This window comes from Notechis scutatus, chromosome 3 (genome assembly GCF_049901735.1).
Source record: "Notechis scutatus isolate UNSWTSFEM ecotype Mainland chromosome 3, rNotScu1.2, whole genome shotgun sequence".
Lineage (NCBI taxonomy): Eukaryota > Metazoa > Chordata > Lepidosauria > Squamata > Elapidae > Notechis > Notechis scutatus.
Genome location: NC_142011.1, coordinates 139,420,416 through 139,435,000, shown reverse-complemented (window position 1 = coordinate 139,435,000; position 14,585 = coordinate 139,420,416). Strand labels below are relative to the sequence as shown.

The 14,585-nt window shown below is 39.3% G+C and overlaps 1 protein-coding gene across 4 annotated transcripts in view; it reads left to right on the top strand.

The window, feature by feature from the left end:
• PXDC1 (PX domain containing 1) overlaps positions 1-14,585 on the top strand; it is a 103,066-nt gene that overhangs the window by 48,815 nt on the left and 39,666 nt on the right. The window contains exon 5 of one of the 4 annotated variants that reach the window (XM_087961240.1): positions 5,766-6,488. The exons of 2 other annotated variants lie outside the window; for them this stretch is intronic. In XM_087961240.1, the coding sequence (XP_087817366.1) occupies positions 5,766-5,799 (34 nt within the window). In that variant the 3' untranslated portion in view covers positions 5,800-6,488. Of the gene's footprint in view, positions 1-3,291; positions 3,391-5,765; positions 6,489-14,585 lie in introns of those variants that run through there. One more of the 4 variants, XM_087961239.1, reaches the window with a different exon arrangement.

Below are 14,585 nucleotides of genomic sequence, written 5' to 3'. Positions count from 1 at the left end.
AACCCAGCTGTTTTTCATATGTTTTAGCCTCCAGTCCCCTAATTTCTGCATTCTTTCCAGAGTCTCTATATATTTATTATAATATGGTAAGCAAAAATATATGCAGTATTCTAAGAGTGGTGTTACTAAGGCAGGGCTGTCAAACTCGTGGCTTGCGGGCTGGATGCGTCATGTGCTGGCCGTGCCCATGCCTGGTTTAGCAAAGGGGGGAAAAGTCGAATACATCACATGATGACACTGTGATGACACGGGTTTGACACCCCTGTACTAAGGCATTATAAAGTGGAGCTAACACTTTGTGTGATTTTGATTCTATCCCTCTGTTAATGCAACCTAGGATTGCATTGGCCTTTTTTTGGCAGCTGTAGATTCAAACAAATTATTTAATTCATTCATAGCACAGATGAGGAGAGGGGACAAGCCAGATCTTTCAATGTTTCCTCTTTGGGAGTAAACATTTACTGGATAAATTTCATTCTAAGCTGATGTTTCCTATCCTGCCATCCTCCATGGCTGGGATAAGGTTTACGTAACCTCCATGAACAGGTATTGTAGTCCTGTACATATGGCAGGTGCCAGCTGGGGAAATGGGAGATTAATGTGGCCTCAGTATTAAAAATATGGTTCTCACTTTTTGTTGCAGCTGAAAGAAATTATTTTCTGGGCAAAAGAAATCACATTTTGGGTCTCTCTCTCTCTCTCTCTCTCTCTCTCTCTCTCTCTCTCTCTCTCTCTCTCTCTCTCTCTCTCTCCCTCCCTCCCTCCCTCCCTCCCTCCCTCATCTGCTGAGGCTCAAGATTAAGAAATGATTCCTTAGTCAGCATTTTATCATCTTCTGAATGTTTAATGTAACACAAGTCAAGGAAAGAAGAATAATTGAGAGGGATTGGACCTTGTATTCTCTTGGGCAAAATGATACATCTTCATGAAGGGAAGATAAAGTTTCTTATGGACTTCTGTTTATAAGCTTCCACTCTAAACTTGACTAACATTTGCTTAGGAGGGCAGCCGGTCATAGCAGATGGCTGGAGAATTGAGGAGGAGAAAAAATGGGATAACCAGGAAAAAAAAATGATGCATAGCATCTGCACTTCCAGCCTGTACTCTGAATGGAAAGAAAGCAGTGTAAACTCAAGTTTTCCCATAACGGTACCTAGAAAACAGTTTTAAATACAGAGTAAATATATTCCAAATGTTGGGAGGCATAGACTAAGAAATTGGAGTATCCAGCAAAGAACCAATGGATGCTCATGTCATATTTTGATGATTTAAAATTATGATGCTTGGCCTCATAATTAGCCAGAGGTTTAGACTGGATTTGGCACTTTCATCCATCAAGTCCTTCCCAAGGAATCTGGAATAGGCAAATGTTGTTGTTCGATGGTGTTAAAAGCACTGTCAGAAGGTGTAAGCTGTTCCAAGTAAAGCTGCCTTTTGCAGCTACTTGTTGTTGTTTGACATCTATTGGACAACGATGCAAAAATGGGATCATGGTAGTTCAGGTTTTATGGGAAGTGTAATGTCAAGATGTTGCATATGATGTGCTATAACAGTTCCTTGGTGCTCTCTGAGCTTGCTTGTCTTCTTGCAGACGTTTCATTACCCTAACTAGGTAACGTCATCAGTGCTAGTCCTGATGATGCTACCTAGTTAAGATAATAAAATATCTGCAAGAAAACAAGCAAGCTCAGAGAGCAACAAGGACCCCCTCTTTTCAACTCTGAGCTACAGATATTCTCCTTTATTGGTATAATAGCTCCTTTTGGGATTTCATATATCAATTTTGTTCCAGAAGATGAACTGGCTTTCTTTGATATTTTTGTCCTTTTCATTCATATATTAAGATTTTAGAAACTAATAAGAGGATAGTGGAAACAACAGAATGATGGTTATTGCGTGACCAACAGCAAAAGACACTGGATAGTTAGAAGGACACCTATTCACTCTCAGTGATGTAACAGTCTGACAAACTCACCTGTCTCCTGTCCCCTTCATCTTAGCAAAAGGCTGGTCTTGCAGCATGCTGGTCAGATGTTGGGCAGTTACTCTGTGATGGAATGTCACAAAGTTTGAAGTCATGTTGATTTACACAACTAGTTTCTGGGCACTTTATGTGACTTGTGTAGAGTGGCTTTTCTGTAAAGAAAAACTTGCACCACAGTCCTCAAATATTTGAAAGATGAACTCAGAAAATCAGTTTACAATTAAAAATGAATTTATATTTATATCACCACCTCAAATTGGAGGGAACTGATGTACCCAATCCAGACTTTTGTCTAGTTTGCTCTTACATAGAAAATAAAGTGAGTATGATCCCTGCCATCTTAGTCATCTGCCAATCTATCTATGAAATAAGGGTTGTACTTACTACAAAGTTCAAGGAGTTGGTTATACAACTGAAGGCACAGCAAGCAGGCTGATTCTTATTGTTAAAAAAAATGTTTGTGGAAAAAGAGAAACCTCTAGGCTGGTGACAAATGTTCCAGAAATATGTAAGGAATTTGCTGGATGCCCTGGATTCACTTGCTTCAAATCCTGAGCAAAGAATATTTGTTTGTGTTCTCTTTTGGTGAACTAAGCTGAAAAAAAATCTATTCCTTAGCCATCCAAGTAATGTTGTGTCCATGACAATCGAGGGAGACAAGTCCGGATAACACACAAGGTCACACTGACTTATGCAGTTCCACACACAGCATCGGGAAAGCACAACACTGATTTTGATGCATTACTTTGTGGTGTGGTGGGGAAAAGGTACACATTTTGTCTCAAAGATACTAAACATCCAATTCTCTGAACTTATTTACCATAATGTAAAGCTCTGCTGGAGAAGGGCTGGGAAAATGAATATAACACCATTATTTTGAAGAGCAGTGTGATGCAATGTTTTTTTTTTAAATACACATCTCTCTTTCTAAGACTTCAAGCTGGATTTTAATTGTGCATCAGGGAATGCTTAAGAAGCTGCTACTTATTACAGTATGTAAGTAATATATTGCCTGAAAACAGAAACAGTATGTGTTAAATATGGGCAACACCAAATGACAGCTGAAGAATTATCCTTGTTTCTCTTGGTAGAAAAGTCTGCCTTGATCTCTTTTTGATAGAAACTAATGGGGGGGGAATAAAAAAAATTAAGATGACAGCTGCAATGCTGGGATCAAAGTGCTGTTACTTCTTATGTGTGTCACACATGTCTTTCCCTCTCTCATACACACACACGCACACACACCAAACAGATGGTGTTTCAATCACATACCTCCCATTTTGACTTTTCTTTATCCTGCCCTGCAGATCCACTCTCATGCTAATTGTACAGATCCAACCTTGCATTCATAGAGACAAACTGCCATAGAACAATGTTGCCAGAAGTGAGCAGTCTTTTTGCTACCAAGTAATGAATTTTGTATATAAATAAGTAAAACACTAATGGGCTATACCCGTGATGGCAAACCTATGGCACGCGTGCCACAAGTGGCACGCAGAGCCATGTGCCGGCATGCGAGCCGCAGGTAAAGTTACCTCACTGCGTATGCGTGCGCCTCACAGTTGCTTTTCAGCTGCTTTGAGGCCTTTTTCAGCCTCCCAGAGGCTTGAGGAAAGCCTCTGCAGGCCTTTCAGGAGGAATAATAGGCCCGTTTCGTCACTTCCTGTATTTCCGGAAATACCAGAAGTGACGAAGCGGGCCTATTATTAGGCCTGAAAAGCCTGCAGAGGCTTTCCTCAAGTCTCTGGAAGGCCGAAAAAGACCTCAAGCCGGCTGAAAATCAGCTGTGAGGCCCAGTGCAGGTAAGGGGGTGGCGGCAGGGGAATTGCGTACACATGTGGGGGTGGGTGGGTGCATTGCCTTCTGGGTGCTGGCATGCAAGCACATGAGTGCAAGCACACACACATTTTTTTGGCCACTGGGCTTATTTATTTATTACATACTTTTTCCAAGGGGCACTGACCAATTATCAGGCCTCCAAGGTAATTCAGACAAGAAACTCATTCAGAAATACTAGCAATATCTTTATTATAAAGTTATAAAATTCTGAAAGTCTGAAAGTACATCTCTCCTTTCGTGCCTTAATAATTGGGAGGTCCCTTTCTGTTTGCCATGCCCCTATTCTTCTGTATTATCTGACCATGGTTTAGACCAGGAATCTCCAACCTTGGCAATTTTAAGACTTCTGGACTTGAGCCCCCAGAATTCCTCAGTCAGCTTTGCTGGCTGAGGAATTCTGGGAGTTGAAGTTCACAAGTGTTAAGGTTGCCAAGGTTGGAGACCCCTGGTTTAGACCAAAGTTGGGTACTATGGCCCTTTTATAACATGTGGGCTTTAACTTCTAGCATGGCTGGTTGAGGAATTCTGGGAGTTGACGTCCACATGTCATAAAAGGCCATAGTTCCCCAACTTTGAATGGTCATCAAATGCATGGTTGTAAGTCTACCTGTACCTGTTCCTCCTGTCTCTCAAAGTCATTATCTATCTCCACATACCATAACACCTGTGCAGGAGTGTGCTACTTGTGGTACTGCTGCCCTGCCTTTTAAGATACCTCCCTAGGCAACTGTTGGCTACAAAGTTGAGCAGAGAGACAACTATGTCTTGCGTTAGTGTGTGGGAGAGAAGAAAGGAGGTGTGTGTTTCTCATTCTCTTGTTTGTGTGTGGAAGTAAAGCAGCAACAAAAAGATACTGTTCTCCAACAGTAGGATTCACAAAGAGCAGTACTTGGAGAAGCAGGAGGAGGAGCAATTAGTACTAGCCTTTGAGCGCTTATGTGTGTGTGTTGCCTAGGGATCTGTGTGGTTGTGTTGCCTCTCTAGGGTTTTGGAGCCCTCTGACTTGGGTTTATGTAAAAGAACCCATGACAAGGAAGTATAGTGGTTATATGGTGATATCTCTAGAGGAAGTGAGACTGGGATTTTTAATTTCTCCTCTTTCCATTTAAATAATAATAGTAATGTCAAGTGTGAAGCACCAGGTGAAGCTATTGCTAAAAGCCTCTGCACAGTAATCTTCTCAGCTAATGGATATCCCCAGGTTAGAGTTAAATAAGGGTCAATGACTCTCAAACAGCTGCCTAAGGCTAGTTGGAGACCAAATCAGACTTCTCTAGTACAAACCTGGATTGCATGCTATTAATCTCAAAAACCAAACTCTCAAAGCATTGTTGAGAAAGATTTGTTATGTAGAAGGTAAAGTAATCACCCATGAATTTCAGCAAGTGCTCTTATTTTAAACACACACACACACACACACACACACACATATGCAGACACACAAACAAACACACACACAGAGTTGTCCTCCATCCATCCATCCAGGTCAGAAGGTTCTGATTCTTTTTCTTGTACAGTACTTCTTATCAGTCAGAGAGATACCGTAGTTCTCATACGCAAGTCTTTAGAACAAGGAAGAACATCCGTCCCTTCAAAGGATGATTTTAGAGTCACCAAATACACCACTGTTACCATCAGCATGGCCATATTACTCCCCCAAACTGTATATTTGCTCTCTGAGGCTCAGAGAGACTAAAGTACCAGCATCAACCAATAAGATGAGCAAAATTACTTACTGGAAGCCCACAGAACTTTGGGCTGATTAAATTATTGTCAGGGTTCTGCATTATTTCTCTCTTAAAATTTGTAAATGTTCATTCTTTTTTTTTTATTAAAATGAAAGTGGGAAAGACAGAGTGAGGAAGAGAGAGAATGAAACAAAAAAGACAGCCTCTTTTTATTTATTCAAACTCTTAACATTCTTTTGTTCCCCTTTTCTTAGCCTGCTCTTGTATTTTGATGGAATCTGCCGCTGAGTAGCCGTTGCCATAGGAACCAGGACATGGCTGTTCTAATAATGAAGAGTCCCCAGAGAGTAAATAAATAAACCAGTGGCACTTTTCTGCATTGTATCCATGCGCTGAGTGTGTACTTGGGATCCAGTGTGTACAGGAAGCCTGTTCTAAATTACAAGAGGTACCAGAGGTGCAAGGAGCCCTACAGATATAATTTTCAGTGCTCCACCAAAATGTAAGGATTAATGTAATATAAGGAGAAAATCAAATGCTAATTTTCGTGCTAATTGTAAACTAAATCAAAATTATTGCTAGCCATAAGTTATGCCTATGACTTTGTCTTGGTCCACCTATTGTTTAGCCTCTGCAATGCCAAAGTGAGTAAGTCACTCTAAGAGAGATGGAAGCAACAAGAAATCAAATTGTAAATATACTGGTTCAAAGAAAAGCTATCAACCAGGACAGCAAAAATCTAGATGTGCAGAAGAAAATACAGAAAACCTGTTGGAGGTATCAAGAGGTCATCCAGATTTGTGGAGCACATATCTGGTATCCCAAACAAAAGGGTCTCAAATCCAGTTGAATCTGTACTTGAAGATAATAAAATAGTTATTTTCTGCCTTAAGTAAACCATTTACAGGTACTTTACAACAAATGGTGTGATAAATGAGCTTTTTAAAATGTGCAGAAGGGTCAAGTCTCTGTTAGGGAAACATACAAAAAAATTGTATATGTTTCCATTTACTGTCCAAACTTGTCATTAATAATTATGAATAAATATATGTTACAAAACTCTTCACATTAATTCGTGATCATAGGCTAGAGCAATTATAGGAAAACAAATAGATCTTCAAGAAAATACAGGAATGCAAATTATGTCCAGTTTTTGTTCTAATCAGCCAGATGTCTTCATGAATTATTCTATTTCTGCTCAATATAATTATCTTGTTTTATACATTCCATAACTATTGAACATTAGTTTCGGTGGGTTTTGAGTAAGGAGGGCAGGATTCAACCATGTTTTGACTTCGTTTCTACAGCTTTCTCTGCTTGGGCACATTGTGGCGCTCCCCCAATTTTTGTCATCCTTCTCTGTAATACCATTTTGATTGCACAAGTGATAGCACTCACCTCTCAATATGGAAAAAGGAGGAACAAAATTGTGTCAGATCTGCAAACTCACATTGCGGTATTGTGAGGAAGGGATGTATATTCTCTAAGAAATTTGGTAGTGCGTTTCATTAGCTCTACAATTTCTTCTGTGATTGTGTCCCCACTATAATTGCTTCTGCACATTTTGCTATATAGTTCCTAAAACTCCAGTGTTAATAGAAGTTATTCCTTTTTGGTGGATGGGAAACGAATGACTGACCCAAATATTCAGTAGAACATTCCATTTCATGGCGGTGAGAGGAGGTGTTTCTGAACTAGAGACTTGTGCTTCCCTACCCAAACCCTAATAGTTGATGAAACTTTTGATGTTCCTGTAGCCCCACTCCCACCTGTAAGACTTTCTCATTTCTAGAGGTCAGGATAAGAAATAACGGGTGGAAGCTTGTTAAAGATAAATCCAGCCTAGAAGAAAGGAGAGATTTTCTGACAGCAAGAGCAATTAATCAGTGGACTAGCTTGCTTCCTAGGTGGGTAGATGTTCTATTACTGGAGTTTTCAAGAATAGACTGGGATGTTATAAAGCTCCTGCCTTTATAACATCCCAGAGATTAAAGTAGACGACCTCCAAGGTCCCTTCCAGGCCTACTATTCTATATTCTATGTTCTTTTCCTATTCATACTTTCCTTGACATCTTTTAGTGATGGATTCTTACAAAGCACCTTTTATTTCTACACATAACTTTATTTCAATGCTGAAAAAGGATACAATTTATTAGTATTTATATAAATTATCTCTCATCTCTGTCTCTCTCTTGTGATTAAGGATTTCTTTTTTTCCCATAACTCTACTGGAAATAAGTTTACATAGAAATGGGAACTGTTTATACTTTCATTAGCTCCTTTTTCTATTTAAATTGGGCAAACAGCATGGTCTAATTAAATATGTGAATAGAAGATTTGATAAAAATTAGTGACTATTTTTTATTATTAATATAAAACTTAGAAAACCTGGGACCATATTAGATCATATGGAGACTTAGGATGACATTTCTCTATGTGAGTTTAACTTGGTTAAAAATAATTCAGTTCAAAATAAGAATATTTTTAAAGTATCTAGACTCTAGAGGCATGATCGAATTTTCAATATATATTCAAATATAACCATGGAAATAAAATAAAAATATAAACAATTTTTTATTACATGAAGGCATTGTAGCCTCTGTTTCTATTATGCTAGGAACTAAAGCTTAAATCTATTCAATAGAAATAGTTTAAGTTATGCTTGTGGCTCTCAATCTCTCACTACAACCCAACAGGACACCAATTCCCTTTTTAATTTATTTAGTTTAAAATAAAAAAGATTGTTTTAAATGAAATAAATAAATTGAGGCAGGGTGTGTAACAGGCCCGAGAACAAGCTTGCTCCTGCTAACGTATTAGCAATCCTAGTTCCAGCATTTAAAAACTTTGTATCAATTTTTTTTGTGATTCATATATTCCTTTTTCAATAGACCTACACATAAAGCAAAGAAGAAATTCATAATATAAGATGAAATCTGACAGGTGCAGATTTTCTTCGGAAAAGAATTTCGCATTAAAACTAAATATTGAAATCCAGTTCTGTAGGACTTTATTTTTAAACTGGTAAAAAAAAAAAATTGCAGTGCTATACAACATTCGCTGCCAGCTGAAATGCAGGCATTTTATTTTTACTAAGGTCTGAAGCATTTGTCTTCTCTATAATTCAAGCCAGGATTGCTTCCAAATGTATCTTAATGTATCTTAATGGCAGTGAATTGTATTATTATTTTTAATATAACATAAAATGTTAGTTTTGTGCAGGAAAGTAAGACTTTCTCCACACACAGCAAAGGTTCGTTCATAAGACTTCAAAACGTTGTTGCAGGAAATTATAAGACTCAGACCTTGGAATCAGAAATAGTTTTATTTGCACAAAGGTTCAGAGCTATTTAGCCAAGGCAACATCTGAACACCTTCCTATAGATTTGACACCACATTTATACCTTTCAGAAGTACCAAACCACAGAAATATAACTTGTCAGCATTTCATTGGTTACTTCGAATTCCAGCTACCCCCTCCCCTGTTGCTGGGTTAAAGTAGCTGGATTATTACAAATAACCCATCTTGCTAAACCCTCTAGCTTCCTGTAGCTCCGCTGTGGTTTTGTTGCAAGCAAGATGTTTCCTGCTTGACAAATATGGGTGAATGACTGATGGATGACCCTTTGATATGGCATTTTTCATTAATACACACATTTCACTATCAAGCAGAATCATGTTAACATTTCCCTAAAAACAATATATTTATTCTTTCATGTTCTGCCTTATTGTGGCCCATGTTCTCTAGAACCGGTTGTTAACATTCTAAGCAGTTCGGAGAACCAGTTGTTAGAAGAAATTACTGGCCTAATCCTGTAAGGAAGGCAGGAAGGAAACATTCTGGTGTTGCTTACAGAAACTGCCTCTCCGTTAACCCTTATTACATTCTTGGCAGGACTAGACTTCCTGTCTCAGGAATGTCTCTGGAGGTTTTTTCCCTCCTTTGCTGGTACTTTGCTTGTGTGGAGTGACCATTCAAAGTTACAATGGCACTGAAAAAAGTGACAGGGATGGTAGACAAGTTGGTGCACTTACGCACGCCCCCTACAGACCTCTTAGGAAAGGGGTGAGGTCAATAGTAGACAATCTAAGGTTAAAGTTTTCGGGGTTTGGGGAAGAAACCACAGAGTCAGGTAGAGTATTCCAGACATTGACCACTCTGTTGCTGAAGTCGTATTTCCTGCAATCAAGTTTGATGCAATTAACCTTGAGTTTATATCTATTGTTTACTCTTGTGTTGTTATGGTTGAAGCTGAAGTATTCATTGACAGGTACGACATTGCAATGTATGATTTTATATACTATACTTAGATCGGACCGAAGGCAGTGTATCAGAAGGTCACAATTCGGACACAATGCTTATCAGAAGGTCACAATTCGGAGACTCTGGTTGGCTTTTATGACTAGATGGGACTCGAACCTGTTGGTTCTGCAACCCAACAGTACAGACACAGACTTCAGAGGATAATTAGGACTGCAGAAAAAACAATTACTACCAACCTGCCTTCAATCGAGGACCTGTATACTGCACAGGTCAAAAAGAGGGCTGTGAAAATATTTACAGACCCCTCACATCCCGGACATAAACTGTTTCAACTCCTTCCCTCAAAATGACGCTATAGAGCACTGCACACCAGAACAACTAGACACAAAGACAGTTTTTTCTCGAAAGCCATCACTCTGCTAAACAAATAATTCCCTCAACACTGTTCAACTATTTACAAAGTCTGCACTATTACTGTTAATCTTCTCATCACTCCTTATCACCCATCCCCTCCCACTTGTGACTATATGACTGTAACTTTGTCGCTTGTAACCTTGCAATTTATATGGACTGTTTCCTAGTATGATTTGATTGCTTATTGTACCCTATGACTATTATTAAGTGTTGTACCTTATGATTCTTGACTCTTGACGAATGTATCTTTTATGTACACTGAGAGCATTTGCACCAAGATAAATGCCTTCTGTGTCCAATCACACTTGGCCAATAAAGAAGAATTCGAATTCATAGTCTCCTACTTTCTAGCTTGATGCCTTAACCACTAGACCAAACTGGCTAAAATTGACCAAATTAACCAAATCTATTTTCTTATGTAAGCCATCTCATTCATGACCTGTTTCTTGGCTTTATAAGGAGAGATCTTTTGGATCTTAGAAGGTGGCATTCTTTTCGTTTTTTTGGAGAGGAATATAAAGATATGGCTAAATTTTCATTTGCCCTTGCACTCTTTGCTTTTTATTATAATTTACTAAAACTTCAGACTTGAGAGGAATATGGCTGGGAATGAAAGGTAATATTTAAAATATAGGTTTTTGACCAGCAACTGGGGAATAAGAAATATCATTTGGCCACAACTGAAGATTATTTTTCCTAATAAGTATTAAAAGTATTAATGTAGTGATACCATGCAAATGTAAAATGTTTAGCGGCCTGTGTGTGGCAGCTGAAAAACAGTGGCTTCAACCCTTTTTGATGAAGGGACTGTTAAATAATGGTAACATCCAGATACTTTTTACATACAGTGATCAATGACTGCAATTGTTTTCCAAAATGGATTGGCTAAGAATAGTAATGTAACAGGATAGCAACAGCTGTTTAACAAAGGCATTGTTCCAGAGCCATTTGCAGATAACCTTGGACAACATATTGCTTGCTTTAATGCCTTTAACTGTGCAACATAAGAAAACAACTCAAGCCTTATGAATTTTCAACTGATAATGGAAATATTATCCATAGGGAAGTATATTTTTATTATCTATACTGGTCAAAACTCAATCATGTATATCTAATCTTACAAACCTGTTTTCGCCTATCTGGTGTCAGGCTCCAAAAACCAAGACAGACATTTTGAATTACTTCAAAGCAGTTTCCTTTATTGTTCCTTACCTATAGACAGAAATCTTGCCCAACTAAAGCAAACTACTTGCATCATTAAAGATATAGTCTCAGAATTTCCTGGGAATTGCTCTTCCTCCCAGCCAAACTGTCTAAACTTAGCTGTCTCTTATCCTCTGTAATTCAGCCCCCACCCTCTTGGAATCCAGGCTACATTCCACCACTTTTGACGACCACCAGAATCAATACTCTTGACTAGCCCAGACATTGGTAACTATGGAAAGATAATTTCCCTATAGACCAAGGGTATGCAACATATACAATCTTGGTCAGCTATCACCTTGTTTTCGCCTTGACCGTTCACATCACTGAAATTCAGAAGTGGTGAAGACCTGCAAGGTCCCTGTGGAATTCTGGAAGTTGAAGTCCACAAGTCCTAAAGTTGCTATGTTTGGAGACCCCTGACATAATGTTTTATCCCAGTGGTCCCCAACCTTTTTTGTACCACGGACCAGTACAATCCACGGACCGATCCACGGACCGGTACCAACATCAGCACGCACGACCAAGGCAAGGTGAGCCGAGTGACCAGCCAGCCAGCCATCCCCCGCTTCTCCCCACCACCTTCAACTCCTCCTTTGTACCTTCTCGTGGTCGAAGGGCTTTTCCAGCTCTTTCTTAATCTCCTCCTGAGTAATGCGAGACTCCACCGCCATCGGGATGGCTCTTCGTTCGAAGCCCCCCCGCTCGACAAAACTCAGGTGTGAGGATTCCTTCAGCACCCAAACACCGCTTTCCAACTGACGACCGACAAGCTCAGCCGGAAGCACTTTCTCAAGCGCCGTTGAAAGAAGATGGCGGCACCCAAGCAAAATAGGTGGCCCGGTACAAAATGATCCATGGACCGGTCCCGGTCCGGGGCCCGGTGGTTGGGGACCACTGTTTTATCCAATGAAGTAAACTGAATAGACTTACTTACTGCATTAAGTTATAATGTGATATGCTTTATTTTGGTTAGAGTGTTAAATGAAGCCAGCCATCGTGATATATAAATGTAATATATTCACCAAATCATGATGAATCAAACTTTGGTTTAGTACAATATAATTGGCCAAAAGCTACCCAATGTGCTTTATTATAGCTGAATGGAGATTGGAATCTAGTTTTACTAGGTCTGACTATAAACCCTAACCATTATCCATGCCTGTTTTTATTAATGCGGTGTCAAAGGGACCTAAAATGCAAGAACAGCACTATGTGGCCAAAACCACTTTAAATGACTTGCTTCAATCGGGGGAGGCAGTCATCACAAAACAGCAGTGTTCCATCACTCACATAGCATCTTCTTGTTGAAAGCCAGGCTCTAATTTAATGAATCCCCCTGTTTTAATGAAATCCCAGTCAGGATTAGAATTTGGTGATTTTTGACCCTTTCCAGACTTTGGAAGATTTTTCATGGATCCTGGCTACCTTGCCGGTGACACTGAAGGGATTTCATATTGGCACAAAGAAACAAGGAAGTGTTTCTTTTCAGACAGCTGGTGGAAACAGCTGAAGGATGGGGCAAGATCATGCCTGGGGAGACAGCAGGTGCTCCATGTATAATAGGAAGAAAACCAAATCTCTTTTGTTTCCTTGCCTGAGATACAACATTGCCTCACTGGGATCCATCTCTTGGTTCGTTCAAGAAGTGTAAGATAAATACAGACCTGTAGGTTTTTTTTTTTTTTTGAGAACATAACTCTTTTCCTGCCCCCCCCCTTCCCCAAAAAATGGTTATCTGAAGAGTCCTTGAGACAGAGAATTTGTTGTTTCTGTAAGATCGCTCAGCTTTTATGAGCAATGGAGAACCAGCGTCATTATCTAAATTAGACAACAACCAGTTCCAGCAATGTCAGTCTGTTCCCATTCTCACTCTTCCCCCAATTCCCCCTCTCCCAGTATGGAAGACTGATTACAGGGCTTATTCCCTTCTTCTCTCCCATGTATAAGGGTATTGATTTTAAAAAAAAAAAACCCTAATGAAAGAACAGTTACTCTAAGCTGCAGAGTTTTCTGGCTTCCCACTGCAATTAGAAGAGAAACAGGACGTGCAGTGTTTAGCTTGTCTGAAGCAGAGGTCTGGGCTGTGGGCCAGGACTCAGCATGAGGATGATATCCAGGAAGAACTGAATAAAACCAAAGCAAACAGCCTTGTAAAGCCCTCTTTAAACAGAGTCCTGCATGAAGGTTTGAACTGGGAAACCATCACCCTATATCCAAGATGGTTAACCTCATCCTCTACCATTTTGAATGGGGACTAACAATCCTGACTTGGCTGCTATGCTCTAATTTGAAATTAACATAAACTAGGGAAACCCTAATTTTTTTATTTTTACAGACCAAATGCTTCCAAGCATCTTCCATGTTTTGTAACCCTGCATCCATAATGCTAAACAGCAAGAGCCAGTTTGGTGTGGTAGTGAAGGTGCAGCGCATGTAAAAGTTACAGTGTAATGCAAAGCATGCAAAATTTGCAATATAATCCCTAAAAAGGGTTTCACGTGATTTGAGAAAACAAAAAAATAAACCCCAGATTCATCCCCTGAGAAGAGCAACTTCTAGGTTTCCTAAAAGCGATAGCTTACATACGTGTAACACAGAGGTCTCCAAATTTGCCAACTTTAAGACTTGTGGACTTCAACTCCCAGAATTCCTCAGCCAGCCAGGAATTCCTTGCAGGTTTGGGAATTCTTGGAGTTGAGATCCACAAGTCTTAACATTGCCAAGTTTGGAGAGCTCTGGTATTACACAACCTCCCTTATTTATATTATGGCCTTCCCCTACTAAACTCTTGCTTTCCTCCAAATATTAACAACAATCACCAAAAAGCTGCCAGCTCTGGCTGAGTTTGTTGTGTGGATTAAGCCACTATGCTTTTTCAAATAACCACATTTTTAAAAAACAAAACAAAACACAAAGTATTTTCTTAGAACCATAAATCAACCAGAGCATTGTTTTGTTGATAGGTAATCATAAATTGGTGTACTTCCAAATCCCATTTTTGGGACACTTTCTACTCTTGGGTATAGGCCTATAGAAGTAGGAAGATTAGATTTATAAAAGCATATAGGCATAAAAAGGACTTGTGCCATTATTATAAATACAGAGAAATTGATTCAACTCCCTTTGTATATTTATAGCAATATTTGCCTTTCCAGTCATTGATTCATTCTGGGCCCAGGAAGAAAAGATA